Source organism: Pollachius pollachius (genome assembly GCF_949987615.1).
Source record: "Pollachius pollachius genome assembly, chromosome: 18".
NCBI lineage: Eukaryota > Metazoa > Chordata > Actinopteri > Gadiformes > Gadidae > Pollachius > Pollachius pollachius.
The window spans coordinates 6,166,889-6,184,092 of NC_136951.1; the positions used below are offsets into that span (position 1 = coordinate 6,166,889).

Sequence of the window (17,204 nt, forward strand, 5' to 3'; positions counted from 1 at the left end):
GGACCAGGGAGCCTCTTTTATGACCCCCACCCTCCACACACACACACACACACACACACACACTCGTCGCTCCACACTCTGAGGTCTTCTTTTAGCCTTGCTGCAAGTTGAGTTTTCTCTGTGTGAGAGCCTTTCTGAACTCAACTAAAGCTAACCTAACTACACTGTCTGGGGTGGAAGTTAACAATTGACTGTGTATGGGCCCTTTACTGAGTTATCATGTAGTATTCAATATTGAATTATGGTGCTTTTCTATCAGGGGAATTTTTAGGAAAGATTTCGTTTTTTGCTTTTGACTAAATCGTATTACAACGCTCCAAATATTGAATCATTCTATGTGCTTTAAGTCTTTGACCTCTCCACCTCACAATGACCCCCTGAGCCCTGCTGGGCGCCGCTATCTTCACCCGTTTCCTGTTTCCTGTTCGAGCGTGCCGCTGAAAGAATTAATAACGCATCAATGATTCAAGGGCTAGTTGGAAGTGCCTGCGAGTTTGTCGTGTCATAATATAATGAATGGCGACCCCACTGTTTGTACATAACATCTTAACACCGAATTCACGCCGCTGCGAGGCTTGTTCGCTGTCCGCCGGCCAAGAGAGACCAGGGGTTTCATAAGAGGAGCATTCATCGCAATGCGTAATCCTAGACCGTGTGCGTTGGCGTTTGTGTGTTGCTACTCTGCCGTTCCACCAGAGCCAAGTGTCTGGGGTTTGGCAGCGATGGAGACGATGATGTAACGGGGTCCGTGGTGATGCGGACTCTGTTAGTGTAGAGAGGGAGGGGGGGAGGGAGGGAGAGGGGGATATTGAGGAAGTGAGGTGTGGACAAGAGGATTTGAGCCTAATAAATGAAGGGTAAGAGGAGTAGACATTAATCATGTAGCAGGACTCTGGCCGTAACTGTTCGATGTCCTGCTGCTGCTGCTGGCCACGGCTTCTAACGCACACGTTCCTCTGACCTTTCACCTTGACATTAACATTAACATTTCATCATAACCTTGACCTTCACCTCAACCTTGTACCTTAACCTCTGACCCTTCCTCTTAGCCATAGCTTTCCTCAAAACATCTAACCTTGACTTTTTAAGCTCAGCCTTAATCCTTCCTCTTAACCTTTCACCTTAACCTTAACCTCCTAACCTGACAACTTTGAACATACACTCACACAAAAAGCGCTCTCTGTGAGACGGGCCCTAAGTGCCTCATTTGTAGCTGTCTGTGATAGTTTATTGGGCCAATCAGCAGGAAGAGAAGGCAGTATATCCAGGAACCAACCGAGCGTGTTTAGAAAGACATTCTTCCCTTCCTCTCAAAACAATCTGCACCTTGTATCCTGGCATGCAGGGAGCTCTGGACCTCTGCCACTAAGCCCTCTCCCTCCTCTCTCCCTCCTCTCTCCACTTACTCAGTTTTTAGAGTCTTATCTAATCTAGCTAGTGTATTTGTTAAATGTCCTTCTCAGGCAGCTTAAGTGGCGGCCGGCTGGACCACGGTATAGTTTTACGGGGCCCTGCTTGTACAACACATTTCAGTCGACTCCTCAATACGTTCGCGGGCGGAACGGTTTCTGGAAAGATCCCATCTCACGCTCCTTTCTTTATTTTGACTGAAGCGTGTCTCTCTCCACGATTGACTGGCTTCTCCTGGTGCGTTGTCCCCGGTGTGGGATTAGTAGGGAGTCTGTCTCATCCTGCTGTAATCCCCCTCTGGTATTCACACTCCAGCCCTAGGAGGGGTCGCTCACACACTCGCTGGCTAAGGCACTCGCTCAGGCGTTCACGCGCTCACGCGCTCGCTGAGTCACTCTGTCCATGCGTTGGCAGCACTCACTCCCTCATTCACTCGCTTAAGCACTTGTTCACATGCATGCTCCCTCACTCACTCACTCGCTCAAATTTGATTGGTTTGTCTCACTTTCACCCATTCATACTCACTCTCACATCCTCACGTCGACGGATTGGTAACCCGCATACAAGGTGATGTGTAGATTGACTGAGTTATTTATTGTTGTATGCATGTTTTACTTGTTGTTGATGTGTGAGGTGGTGGTGGTTGTTGGAGTGTTATCCCTGGTATAGATGCTGTTGAGAGATGAGGGCGGAGCTCTGTCCCTGGTGCTTTATTAAGAATGATGGCTGTTCTCTACAGGATGAGATGTGTGTGTTGGTGTGTGTGTTTGCGTGTGTGCGTGTGGGCTTGTGTGTGTGTTGGTGTGTGTGCGCGGGCGCGTTGTGGCTGACAGGAAGTGCTTGCAAGGCAGGCAGGATGTAGAGGAAGTGCTTGGCTGGGCTGAGCAGTGGTTGGACTGAGGGTTGCTAACACACACACACACACACACACACACACACACACACACACAAACCCACAGACACACACTCCTGACATGTTTTTAAAGCCATGATGGCATTACAGATGCTTATTAATGCTAATGAACACCACATATACACAAACACAATAACACACACACATATAGACACAGAAAATTGCATAACAGTCTCATATCAATTTTGGAAACCATGCAGTGTGTAAACAAACAATACAATACAACAACAATACAACAATACCTAACCCACACAAACACTTACTTAACAGTGTATACTGCATTAAACCACCCCCACACCCAACCACATTCACACAAATGTAAAATCGCTAATACTCACCCACTCACATACTGTCATGCACACATCGCCCGTGCACACACACACACACACACACACACACACACACACACACACACACACACACACAGATATGCGGTCACTTTGCTATACAGAGAGTGTAGGCTGCATTCATGTTATTTCTATATAGTACTTGAAATCCCTCAGTACATCTTAGCTACCAGCAAACACTAGAGAGCCTAGTGCACGGTGTACATTTAAGTAATGTACACCATGCACTAGACTTCTCTCTCTCCGTCTCTGTCAGACTTCGCCAACCTACTGTAATGTTCTGCTTGGTTGTTTCATGAGAGAAGGCAAGAACCGAAGTGCTTAAAAACTCAAAGTCCCTGTGCGGACCCCCGGACATATAAATGCAAATACTTTCTGACACGAAAACAGCGGTTAGTTTCTCATTATTCCGTAGCCATTTAACGTTCAGTTTTGAACATTTAGGTGCCCTGGTCTAACCTTGGTTCTAGGCGTTCTCATCTTGTGACAGAGCGGATGTTACGGGCTGGTTCCATAGCGGGGGAGAGAGGGTGGGACAGTATCCGGTTCAGTTCCTCAGTCACACAGAGAGAGAGAGAGACATGGACTTCTGATGGAGGGATATCCGTTTCCATTACGTCTTTCAGATATTGCTTTGTCAAAGCCTTAATAAAATAAAAACTCTTCTTGGTTCTGATCCTCCTCGCTCTGGGGACTGTCAGCTGACCCACACAGCTCATAGAGGACAGGCGGTTACGTAGCCCGAATATACCCAATAAAACTCATGACCTTCTCTCTGCCAATAGGTGATGTGGACCTGCACCCAGACGCTGGAGCTGTTGCATTCTGGGGGATTAGGGGGTATGGTCCCTTGGGGTTTAGCTCTTAAAGAAATCGCATATATGCATTTATTTGTGGGTTATTGGATGTAATAATGTCTATGTCTAAATAATTTTCCTCTTTATTACTTTGTTGAATTGAGGCCGCTGCCTTTTTAATGGATTAAAACGTCCTTGGGAGAAGAGGGAGATGGAGTGAGGGGCGAGAGAGAGAGAGAGAGAGAGAGAGAGAGAGAGAGAGAGAGAGAGAGGAAGACGGCACTTGAGGAAAACTTTCACACAAAGGCAGCCTACACAACCTTCTGTTCTCCTTCATATCCATCTCGGAGTGGATTCCTCTTCATCTCCAGGACAAGGTCACCCGCCGCACGCGACGAGCACAGCATATGAACGGAAGGTGGAGAGAATGAAAGAGAGATGGTGACATAACGAGATGCAGAGAGAGAGAGTGACACAAAGAAAGAGTGAAACAGAGACACACAGAGGTACAGAGGTATAGCAAGAGCTATCGAGAGAGAGAGAGAGAGAGAGAGAGAGAGAAAAAGAGAGAGAGAGAGAGAGAGGGAGAGAGAGAGAGAGAGAGAAAGAAGGGGACAGATAGGGAAAGAGAACAAGAGAGAAGGGGGGGCTGTTGACCGACAGAGCAGATGAGTGAGATTGAGAAATGGCGGTACGTTACTAGGCTCTGCTGCCTTGCCAAGCGGCTGGGTCAGGGGCGCGTAGCACCTCCCATCTTACCTCCTGCCAGATACCTGGCTGCTTGTGTGAACATAGCTGGCATCCCAAACGAGGCCACCGCCAACAGATGAAGCTCGCAGCGTGTGTGTGTGTGTCCTGGCTCTGTTTCCACTCTGTAGTAGAGACCAGGGCGGCCGGTCGATCAATGTATTGACTCACCCTTTATGTACTAACAGACCCACTTCTCCCCCCCCCCCGTGGTTTCGTTCATGTTCTTTCATGGCGTCCGGTTGGGGACACTATCAGAGGTCGTAACCGACAGACTGTGGGACGATACCGACAGACTGTGGGACAGTTGGGATCGAACCCAGAACCTCCTTGTGTATATTTTTGACTGCGTGTCTTTGATACTCTGGCTTGCAGGTAAACACCAAAGGTATTGAACGGCTTCTAGTAGAGCCCGATCAATATAGCGGTTGGTCAATTTTTGCGGCTGATCTATCACAGAAAACTATATTTTCATTTTTTTTTTTTTCAAAAAATATAGAGCATATTTTTTCTTATGTCAACCGATATGAAAACTTAAGAAATGGTGTGGATTTTTCTTTATAAATCCTCTTTGTTGGTTGAACCTTGAAATGCTTTAATGCTTTGCACATCCACATAAACACTCCCAACACTAACAGCTTAACACCCTGTTCTGTGTGAAGATAAGTAGCTCCTCCCCATGCTGTTAATTGGTTCCTTTAGATCATGATTTTAATGCGATGTTGCTGGGGCCCGTAGCATTGCTGGAGGCTGAGAAGAAAATCCCAAGGAGCTGTCTCTCTCCCAGGGTGCCGCATTTCTGGATGGCTTTGGATTGGAGTCAGTTACCTAACGCCAGATTAAGAAATGTCACTTCTTAAATGTATGCAAACAGGGTTTACAGAGCTAAACACAGCCACAAAGTAACCACATTTCCCTTCTGATTGTGCTGCGTTACATATTCACTCCATTAAATCCAACTCCAAATAAACCTTATGAAATCCCATCAATACTACATGGTAGGGGAGCCCCTATGGTTCACTGGGTAGAGCGCGTACCATTAAGGCCTAGTCCTCACCGCAGAGACCCGGCTTAGATTCCTGCCCGTGCTTCTCTGCTGAATGTCTTCCCCTCCATCTCCCATACCTTCCTGTCTAACTCACTCTACAATAAAAAGGTTAAAACCTTCAAATATATACCTTCAGAGAATACTACACGGTAGGTGATGAAATGTGCAAAAAAAAAAAAAAAAACAGCAAAAAAATCGACGTTCACGCGCAAACACCTGAAGCTCACCACCGCCATCTCTCCTTCTCTCTCCGCAGACTCCTCGGGTCAGATGACCTCGTCTCCCCTGGGCTCGCCCACGTCCCACCGGGGGATGCACCCGTCGCTGCTCAGCCCCGGCTCCATGGGGCCCCAGGGGTCCCTGCACTCCCCCATCAACGGCCTGGCCTCGCCATTCTCCGTCATCAGCTCCCCCATGGGCCCGCACTCCATGACGTCGCCCGGCATGGGCTACGGCCCCAGCGTCAGCCCCCAGGTGAGCCCCGTGACAGAGAGGGGGGGACGCCTTCAAAGTAAAAGTCCAGGTCAAAGGTCCTGAAAAGGGAAAGCTTGCATGGCGGGGGATTTTTGTCGCATGGTGAAAGCACAAAGGGAGATGGGTTAAGATGGTGTACTTGTGTACCTTGTGTAACTGCCATGCTTTTACTTTGAAGGAAGATGTGATTTTAAGGGCATGAGTGTTGGACAGACTTGGGATGGGGGGGGGATCCTTCTAAATACAAACATACAGGCCGTGTACTGTATTTCAACTTGTCTATCACCACGCTTTTATTTTTCGCATGTAGATGGGTTTAAATAATCTTCTACATTTGAACTCATCTAGCTGTCACGCTATTATTTAGTAGGATACAAATCATTTTTGGCTATGAAGAGTAGTGTGTTTTCACAGCAGGGCTCCTACTGCAGAGTTGCGAACAGTATAGCTGTGCTTGTTGTTTGTACAGAAAATAATTCATTGAAGAACAGATTTAAACGGTATTGAAAATGCATTCGCCCAGCGTAAACGGTTGTCTAAAGTCTGCGTCAGCGTGTATACAGACCAACCCTACGAAAATACAAGCTGCTTCTCTGTTTTGCTTTTCCTTTTCTGCCCATCTCAAACACACACATTTACAGGCTATCATGAACACACACAAACACACACACACACACACACACACACACACACACACACACACACACACACATACACACACAGATTATCCCATGACAGGCCTGTTGGAATGAGGACGAGCTGTGAGCCGTCAGAACAATTAATCAATTGAAGGAGGATTTGTGGCTTCAGCCAGCCAATCTCTCCCCGTCCCGGGAGGGGTGGGTTCTTTCTCTCCGTCACCATCGCCGTCTTTCTCTCTAATTCCCCTCGTTCTCCTCTCAATCTCCCTCTTTATCCTCTGTTTGGTCCACTTTTATTATTTTCTTTTTTGTGGGTGGGGGGGGGGGTGTGTTCTGCATATTTATTCTCGTCTCGTTCCCGAACCCAATACACACACACACACACACAGACTCTCCCGCCTCATCTCTCGCTCTCTCTCTCCATACGTCTTTCCTCCTCTCTTTCTGTCATTCCTCCCTGCTCTCTCTGACTGTACCTCGTGTTCCTCTCTCTCTCACACACACCCACTCTCTCTGTTTCCCTCTCTCTCTTTAAGTTCTCTCTCTCTCACTCTCTATCTCTCTCCCCCCCCCTCCCCCTTTGAGTTCTGCTCCTTCAATAGGCAGCACATCTTCTATTGGAAAATCGAAAAATCAGAATTATGACATCAAAGCCTGTACTGGCCCAGTTTCCATTCAAACTCCTTCCCTCTCCCCTCCTCGCTCTCCCCACACACGACTCACACCCATCTTTCACTGCAGCGCGACCCCTACTCCACTAAGCCCCACCCCTTTCAGTCCAAAGCCCCACCCCTTTCCCAAGAAGCCGCACTCTTCCCTACCAAAGCCACATCCATTCCCTCCAAAGCCTTCTGCCACACAAAGTCTACCGAAATTGCACCGAAGCCGCGCTTTGTGTGTTAATAAGTGTTCATAAGAGTGTTAAACGGCACCACGCGGTGCTGTTGTGGAGGCGAGAGGAGAGGAGGTACTAGGGACCCCATCCCCGGGTGTAATGTAGTTAAGTGTGGATTAAGGCCACTCTCAGTAGCTGGCAACACTCTCTTTCACTGCTGCACACACACACACACCCACACACACACACACACACACACACACACACACACACACACACACGTACACAAACTCTCCCAAACATACACAAACACACACACACATATATACAAACACACACTGCCCAAACATTATTTTTTATTTATTTGGAGAAAAAAATTATTATCCGTTTTATTCGGCAGTTGTAAAAAGCGTCCAAAGCAAGGTTTCGTTATACATAGCAGCATTCTGAAACCTTAACTATCAAATGTATTATTCAACAATTTACATGTAGTGAATATAAATGTTTCGGAAATGTTTTTTAGAGCTGGTAATCTTTAATGAGGAATCACTATTTTTGTCCTAAATCAATTGGTAGTAAATGTGCATTAAAACAGCTCAGTGCAGTAATACAGTCTGAACCAGGATTATATTTGGAATAGCCACTTTTCCATCCACCACATCTTAAAATCAGATTAATTAAGCCTGGCACTTTTTTTCTGCCCAGTAGCATATTTTCTGCCTATTTGCTCGTGCATGACAATTTCGTTTGATGCACAAGTTGATAGATCAGTTGTTTTTTACGCCTGTAAATTCATTAGTGCTAGTGCATAATATGTGCTATTAATATTTTTTTTTATAAATTATATATGAAGGGACTGTAGATCGAATTGAGAGAGATCCCCCCGATAACGATAACAGTTCGTCAGACTCATTTAAAAGTGGCCGAATTAACATTTTTTTCACTATAACGCTATATATTTTTTTTTCTTATATATAAATTATTAAATACAAATATAATATGCAGTAACAAAAATACATTAATTGGGAAAATTATTAATAATCAAATATAAATATATTTAAAAAAAACTGGAATAATTGATGGCATTTCTACAGCAGGTGCCCAAAGCGCTTTGCATAGTGAGTGTGCGCATGCGTTATGCGTATGACACCTCACCACACACTAACAGTGTGTAGAACCCACTCGGGTGATGCACAGTTACCAGTGTACACCAGAAAGCTCTGCGCACACTGGCTGTCACAGTGGAGATGTGGGATGATGAAACTATCCAATTAGAGACCGGGTGATGATTAGGGGGCCGTGTTGGTACAAGAAGCGCTTAGGGAATTGGGTCAGGACCCTGGGGTTAGCACCCCTGCTCTTGCGGTGAGAGCCACAGGATCTATAGCAACCACAGGTCCTCGGTTTAACGTCTCATCCAAAAGACGGTGTTCGACAGGAGGGATTCACCTTTTCTGTACTTTTGCATAGGGATGTTAAATAGGCAAGAGTGATGAACCCCCCATACATTTACATCTAGGGGATTTTGCTTACACTTTTAACCAAAGCGAATTACAACCATTCATTTACACACCGACGGTGGGGTCAACCACCCAGGGCGATAGCCATGTCGGGACTATGACTAACCCCGACAAGCTTCCTAGTTGCAAGGCAACCCGCTCTACCACCTGAGCTACTGCCGCCCCCCTACTGGTCCTCAAACTCCTCTTACAGCACCCCACAATATCCTATCCAAGGATACACCAGGCCAAGGCCTCCTTAGCTTCCAGAGAAGCCAGTATTGTGTAGCGGGGAGCTTTGGTGCTGGCTACAGTAATACATTTCCAGATCAGGGGTGCAGTGGTGTGATTGGTGGTGGGATGTTTGAATAGGAAATATTCCCTCCTCTGCTGAAGGAACGTGATCAGACTCAGATACTTCCTCTTTGCCCTCACATGATTGGTTGTTTATAGGAGGTCACGGCCTCTGGGAGCATCTCTGTTTAACCTCAGAACTTCTAGAGCGACACTCAGGCCTGCGTTGAACCCACCAACACACACGCACACACACACACGCACACACACACACACACACACACACACACACACACACACACACACACACACACACACACAAACAGAGCAGCCACATGTATATGCATGCATGCATATATAGAAACACTTACACAACATACACACACATTTTACTCATGCACATAAAATAGTAAATACAGACACTTATAAACACAGTTCATTTAATATGCAGTTAATCCATAAACATTGATACATACATAAAACACAAAGGAAACTCATATGGACACATAAAACATATGCAGTTCATTCACATCGACTCATAGGAACACACACACACACACACACACACACACAGAAATCAGACTCATACACACACTCACACAAACACATGCGCGCGGACACACACACACACGCACACACACACCCACACACACATACACACACACACACACAAATCACACTCATACACACACTCACACATGCGCACACACACACATGCGCACACACACACACACACACACACACACACACACATCCACTCATCCCTAAAGGCGCTCTTGAATCCAGCCCTGTCTGTTTCCATACTGTCCCACTGTATCTCGCTCACGCGTGGCTAATAGCTAGTGTCGCCTAAATTACAAATCCAGCGATCGTCCGGGATCAAAAATAAAGCGGGGGAACACAAGCCACCTTCTAAATCAAAGCCAGGGCAGACGGCGGGATGAAAGAGAGCGGGACCGGCTGGAACAAAAGTCCCATTCTCAGGGCTGAGGCGCGTCCTGCAGCAGCCAAACCGCAAGCGCAGGGCTGCAGCCAGACCTTAATAACATCCAACTCCTCCAGTCCTCCAGTCCTTCAGCCTCCAGTGCCTCTCTCTCTTCCTGTCTCCGTCGCTCACTCTCTCGGCCGTTCTCTCGCTCCAACCCTCTCTTTTTCTATCCATCTCTCTGACGGTCATTCTCTCTCTCTCTCTCTCTCTCTCTCTCTCTCTCTCTCCCTCTCCCTCTCTATCTCTCTCTTTCACTCTCTCTCTCTCTCTCTCTCTCTCCCTCTCCCTCTCTCTCTCTCTCTCTCTCTCTCTTTTCTCTCCCCCCCCGCCCCATCACCATCGCTCTTTCTCTCTTCTCTATCTGTCCATCTTCATTCACCCTCTTTAACTCACCCCCTGATCTCCATCTCTTTCTCTCTCTCCTCTCTGTCTCTCTTCTCTTTCTGTGTATTTCCCTCTTTCGCACCCACCCCTTCTGCTTCTCTCTTTATGTCCATCCTCCCATTTCTCCATTTCCATCCATCTCTTTCCCCTTTTGTCTCAATCGCTTGTATTCACTCTCTCCATCCCTCTCTCTCCTTATCTCTCTCCTTATGTCTCTCATTCTCTCTCTCCCTCTCCCTCTCCCTCCCTTCTCTCTCTCTCCCTCTCCCCCGCGGACACACGGGGGATATTCCTCTGTGTGTGTCGTCCAACTCCTCCCTGCCTGGAGTGGTTCCGTACCCTCACTATGGCTTTTCATCCTCTCTTTCCTCCTGGTCTCTGGGCTAAACGATCCTGTTGTTGTCGCCAGTGTTGACAGGGACTATTGTCAGACCACCATAAGGTCCGTATTGTTCTGAACGCAGCCCAGATGTTCAGCCGGAGAGAACCTCCACCACCACCGCCGCCGCCGTCCTCTGGAGACAAAACAGATCGGCTCTTTGGATGGTTTTCCTGCAGTCTCATCTTCCTCATTCCCAGACCTCCTCCTCCTCCTCCTCCTTCTCCTACTCCCTCCTCTGCTGGAATGTCCCAAGAGGAGGAGGAGGAGAGAGTTAATGAAGTAGGAATGTGGAGGAGTAGGAGGAGGAGGTGGAGGCGAGGGGGACGTGGAGGAGGAGCGGGATAGGGGACCTAGAGGGGGAGAGCAGGAGGAGTTGGAGGAGGAGAAGAGGTGGACGATTGACAGACAAAGCCAGGGGTGGGGGGGGGAGTACAGAAGGAGGAGGCGGAGGACAAGGAGAAGGAGGGAGACTTGGAGGAGGAGGTTGAGGAGGAGGAAGAGGGGCAGAGGGGAGAGACAAAGCAGAGAGGGAAACAGAGAGGATGGCTCCCAGGGTGTCTGCTAGCCATTAGGGTTGTGTGTCTCCATGCCCCATGTCGGGGGTTTGGAGCAGTCTGTGTCTGCTAAGTGCCTGAAGCTGGCCACTACACACAGGCCATCTTTTTGGCTCACGACGCACCAGAGCCAGCGAGGGCAGCTGGGAGCCATTCAGGCCCAGACTGGTACAACATTGTACACTTAACGTGACAAAAGCTATGGCTGTCTGGTGGTTGTCCTCCAACGCCGCACGGATCCGTTCCCAGGGCTCAGAATGTCTGGCTGTGGTTCTCCTTAAGGGCCCGGGGCATCCAGAGAGAGAGAGGGCCCCCACATACACTAACAACAGACTAGTGTCCCACAAACTTACTTAAATCTTAAAAAACCCACACCTTAAAAATTCACACACATTATACACATCTTAACACATACACACACACACACGTGTCTCCTTAAACGAATGCACACACACACACACACACACACACACACACACACACACACACACACACAGTCACACTTTGAACACACACACACACACATCTTGAAAACACTCATAGACCTTAACAATACACACACACTCTTTAAAAACACACGCGATCATGCACACTTTAAAAACATACACATTAAAAAACACCCACACACACACACACACACACACATACACACCTTTAAACACACACAAAGCCATTAAGTGTTTGTCCGCTTCAACTTAAAACTCAAAAGGAAAACGCTAATGAGGAAAAGGTGTGGTTGTTTTACAACACATGGAACTTGCTTTTTAATAACCAGTCGACGCACTGATGTCACACACGCACAAACAGACCCGAAACGGCGTCTTGTTTAGGTGTGTGTCGCTAGGAGACCTGAGCACAACAGAGGCGCTTGTGTTTGGAGGCACGTAGAGAGAGCGAGAGAGAGAGAGAGAGAGAGAGAGAGAGAGAGAGAGAGAGAGAGAGAGAGAGAGAGAGAGGAGGGAAAGAGAGAGGGATGGTAAGAGGGAGAGACAGAGAGAGAGAGGATGGAGAAGGGAAAAGGGTAAAAGAGAGGCGATTAGTTTTACATTCTGTTGCTATATACTTTGGCAATAGGAAAAAGTTTTTGTCATGCCAATAAAGCACTTTGAATCAGACAGTGAAAGAATGAGAGAAAGGGTCTTGGTATTGCAGAGAGAGAGAGAGAGAGAGAGAGAGAGAAACCATCCATGTAGACTAGCTCGTCCCTTCCTGTGTGAAGCTCAGTAAACCCCAACTTCCAGTCTTCATTCTCCAAACCCCACCCTCCCCCCGCCTCCCCCGTCCTTCTCACCATGGCGTTGATAGACCTGTATGCAGGGTCTCCATCCGTCCTGTGACATCATGGGGTCAGGGTTCTAACGGCCACACAATGGCTCCGTGTGTCTGGCCCCCGGGGAGCCGTTAAGGGGCCCCGTACCCTCACTCACTCGCCGCCGTTGCATGCTGACAGTCTGCACTCACAGCTGTCTCCAGGTAGCAATTAGTGGAGGACTGGTATTAGCGTTTTCTATTGCCATAAGAAGCTGATAGTTTCGGACAAGTCTTGGCGCGGTGGCGTTGAGATGCGTTGCTTTGTGGGAGTTTCGGACCCTGCTTTGGTTTGATCCCAAGGTCACCTGGTGATTTGGGGGGAAGTTAGTATTTAGTTTTTCGTTTCAACCTATTTGTAGATGCTTTCATATAAAGCGACCTTACAGTACTTTTGTACATACCTGTTGTGGAGAAGCTAGGGGCTAGTGGTCGTCTTGTTCTAGGTTGCCCTGCAGGAAGACTGCGGACATTTGGGGATGTCGGCGTTTGGGAGCCAAACGCCGTAACAACTACACCTGTCTCGCCTAAGGTAGTGGCCCCTTTTAACTGAAATACACACCGCAATCGATAAAGTTCATTGCAGCACCTCACTTTGCCATTGGTCGGGTCGGTCTAGGTGACGTGTATAGTTGCACAGTAAATCATGAAGCTAAGTGTCCCGTCTGCAGTGTGAAAACCATAGAGACCAGCTGTTTAGGAGGCGTCGGTTCTAGCGGGGAAGCAACCATCAACATAATCTGCTGCTTAGCTGTGATTAAAGAGGTCCCCTGGGCCATTGCGTTATTTCAAACCTCCAGAAAGGGCTGCAGGGACAAGTCTGGTTGTGGTACAATCGCAGACCTTATGTCGGACCCTCCTGGGCTCAATAAACCACCAGCCAACTTTCCACTGCCAACGCTCGTACATATGGGCCGTGTCTGCCTTCCAACACGTGTGGAGTACACACAGGCACATACACAGACACATGTGTTCCCTGTCTTACATCGTGTCTTCTATATTTTTCATGCACTTTGTGCGACGTGCCTACATGTCGTTTCCCACTACCCACCAGCTGCTGGTAATGTCTGTGTCCTGGTGCACCCCGTAGTTTGCCTGTTCACGGCTGAGAATCGGTTTTACGTCGGTTCATGTAGCATGACGCTAACCCTTCGCCCCCCCCCGGGGACCTCATGTACTCTGATCTCTTTAAGGGTCATTTGTGATGACACAATTGGAAACACCACCAGGTGTATGATGGTTGAGCCTTAATAAGCGATTTCAAAATAAATCTGTTTGTGACATCACAAGTTGGAGTGTCCACACAGACGTATGATAGACGGATCTACTGTCCAATTCGGTTTTGATGTCACAAACAGAAGGTTTACAAAATGTCCGATAATGGCTGATCAACCTAACAGCCGGTGTTAAAATAGTAGGCCTTTAAAAAGAGAACAACATGCATCCCGATGGATGGTGGTATAGCTTTCCGAAGGCTGGTCTCTCTTCTAATCCCCTCGGATGGTTTGAATGTTTAATGAAGGCCCCCCTGGTGCTAGCTACACTAGCGTAAAGCTCTTTGTTACAATGACCAAGTTTGAGTTACCAGCTCATCCGTATCATGTACCTCATGTTGGACGACCCCAACTCCTGCATTCACTGTGGACTCTTGCATTGTGTGTGTGTGTGGGTGTGTGTGTGTGTGTCCGCGCGCATGTGTGAGGGTGTGTGTATGAGTGTGATTTCTGTGTGTGTTTGTGTGTGTGTGTGTGTGTGTGTGTGTGTGTGTGTGTGTCCGCGCGCATGTGTGAGGGTGTGTGTATGAGTGTGATTTCTGTGTGTGTGTGTGTGTGTGTCCACGCGCATGTGTGAGGGTGTGTGTATGAGTGTGATTTCTGTGGGTGTGTGTGTGTGTGTGTGTGTGTGTGTGTGTGTGTGTGTTCCTATGAGTCGATGTGAATGAACTGCATATGTTTTATGTGTCCATATGAGTTTCCTTCGTGTTTTATGTATGTATCAATGTGTATGGATTAACTGCATATTAAATGAACTGTGTTTATATGTGTGTATAAATTCAGAGACTCTGTATTTGCACACATAGGAATATAAGTGGTTGGATATCCAGTCAAATGTATTTTCTCTGTGTGTTTGTGAATTGTATGTATGTGTTTATCGATATGTAAGCATTGTCACATTATAGTTGTGACCATGTCCTGTATACAGGAATAAAGGAGAATCAGTATGCAACATGTTTGAATGTTGATCGGATGTAAGGTTTGGTGCAGGATGCAGTTACACACAAGTTTTGGATTCAATATAGATTCCTAAAACCAGATTGAAAGCCTGAATGACAATTTAGTAAGTCTCTCGCTCTCTCATTATTTGTAATCACTGGTATTAAAGCTCATAATATAATATTTTTTATTAAACAGAGGAGGAATGCATATAAATACAACCTGCTTCAGGGGATTCATCTTTTCTTTCTCCGAGAACCCAGCTGAATAGTAGGAGAGAGAGAGACAGACTCTTTATGTCAGACTAGATATAAACACACTCTCTCTCTCTCTCTCTCTCTCTCTCTCTCTCTCTCTCTCTCTCTCTCTCTCTCTCTCTCTCTCTCTATATACACACACACACACACACACACACACACACACACACACACACACACACACACACACACAAATTCACAGACAATGCTGCAATATGTTTCTTTTTTGAATACCACAACCAGTCTTATAGACATCGAAGTACAAAAGTACTACTCATAGTAGTATTATTATGACTATTATTATTATTAATATTAACTACTGTTATTCATAGCTTCTGAGATAAGATACAGCTTATATTTTTCATTGGGGGAATTCTTGTGTCAGTTATCTGTGGATGAAGCATACCCCACAGTCAATGTTTCTGCCTGGTGCAAAGCCAGATACATATTTAATGTTTAACATAAATATTCTGAGCCAATTTGAGGACTGCCTTTATTGTAATAATTCTCTTTAACCCGGACAATCATACCACCCTTTAGAAATAAATATAAAGCAGCTTAAATGCTTGCACATTTGTGAAGTGTGATACAACGCATTTCTGAAAACAAATTGAATTACAATGACTTTTCATAGCGGGCAGCAAGTCAGGAAATATGATGTGAACTGTTACCAAGGAACTGTCCTCATACAAGCCAAGCCAAACATAGCTTAGCTAAATATAGCTAAGATACACAAACAAAGACACTGTAAACTAATCTTGTTCAATTCCTCAGCAACTCAGCCATTAAACAAACAATAGTGTACTATAGCAGGTTGTGCTGGGTGCTCAGTTTCTCACACTGATGGCGGCTGTAACCACACGTCTTGGTCGGTGACCGTTTCTGCCCCAAGCTGAGTCGAGTTCATACCCAATGTGCATGTTAGCACTTAGCACTCCCGTGGGCGTTTTTGTGTTCACACTGTGAACCAGAGCATTCCCTTAAGCACTGGCAAAGTCATGCTAGCAAAGTCCTTTCTCGGATGGTACAACACTTTGGATGAGAGTCCACCACAAAGCATTCATATTTATATTCATACATATCAAGCTGGCTAGGGTTGTACGTTCTAACAGGTGTTGGCTAAGTCATGCTAGCAATCCTCACGCTAGCTAGACGTGTGCATTCAAACAGGTGCTAGCGAGGGCACGATATCTAGGTTTGTATATTTTAACAGATGCTAGTAATGTCATGAATTGAATTGCTAGTTGCATTCTTACAGTTGCTAACATATCATGCTTTCTAGGTTAGACCGTTTGAATAGGTGCAAGTTAGCTCATTCTAGCTCTGTTAAGCTAGCTAGGTCTTTATGTGTGTCCTTGAGTTTGGTAACTCTGTGGTAATTGATCGTAAAGGGTGTCCCACTGTCGACTTTCCCCTGCCAACGGCCAGAGGAGAACAGGCCCCATTAGCACTCATCCTGTGAGAAACCAGATCCTCATCTCTGTTGATACATGTTCAGATTAGATCCCCCGACACTCAACGCTAAGCCCACCCCCTTCGTGCCTCCCCACCCTCCACACTTCCAAGAGGAGAGAAAACCAAACAGAACAGAGATAAGCCAGCCATTAAACAGGAAGCGATGGTGGGGCGGTGTCAGCCTAGTGTCAAAGGTTATCCTCTGGGTCAAATCTCCCTGAACCCCCACTGTCCTCTCCTAAGATGTGCCCCCCAGGGCGGGTAAGGGGGGGTTAAGTGTTTTCATCCGTCGACAGTTCTTCAGTCCCTGCCAATCTTCTACATGCGAGTGTTGCATTGTGGGTCCTTCTGTAGTTTACTTTTTGACCATAACTGGAACAGACTTCTAGAAATGCATTATTATCAAGGGGTGAGAAGGCCAATGATAAATGTCAGAAAATATGTTGGATTATAAAACAATGATGTTCCTGACAAAGCGCTTTTAATACGAAGAACGATTCTTTATGGAAGAATTTCTATAAGGAGAAGGGGGAAAAAAGAAATAGCTTTCGCACTCAAATTTTACCCTTGAACAGCGGCAGAAGAAACTTCATTGAAGTTCCATAGGAGGGCTCTGTATTGAAACCGGCAGGAAAGGGATGTCTTCTTTTGAAGTATC

The 17,204-nt window shown here is 46.6% G+C and overlaps 1 protein-coding gene across 1 annotated transcript in view; it reads left to right on the forward strand.

Moving 5' to 3' along the window:
- LOC307089736 (retinoic acid receptor RXR-alpha-B-like) overlaps nt 1-17,204 on the forward strand; it is a 109,398-nt gene that overhangs the window by 66,673 nt on the left and 25,521 nt on the right. Inside the window, exon 3 of the mRNA XM_079756151.1 lies at nt 5,519-5,736. Within this exon, the coding sequence (XP_079612277.1) occupies nt 5,519-5,736 (218 nt within the window). The remainder of the gene's footprint in view (nt 1-5,518; nt 5,737-17,204) is intronic.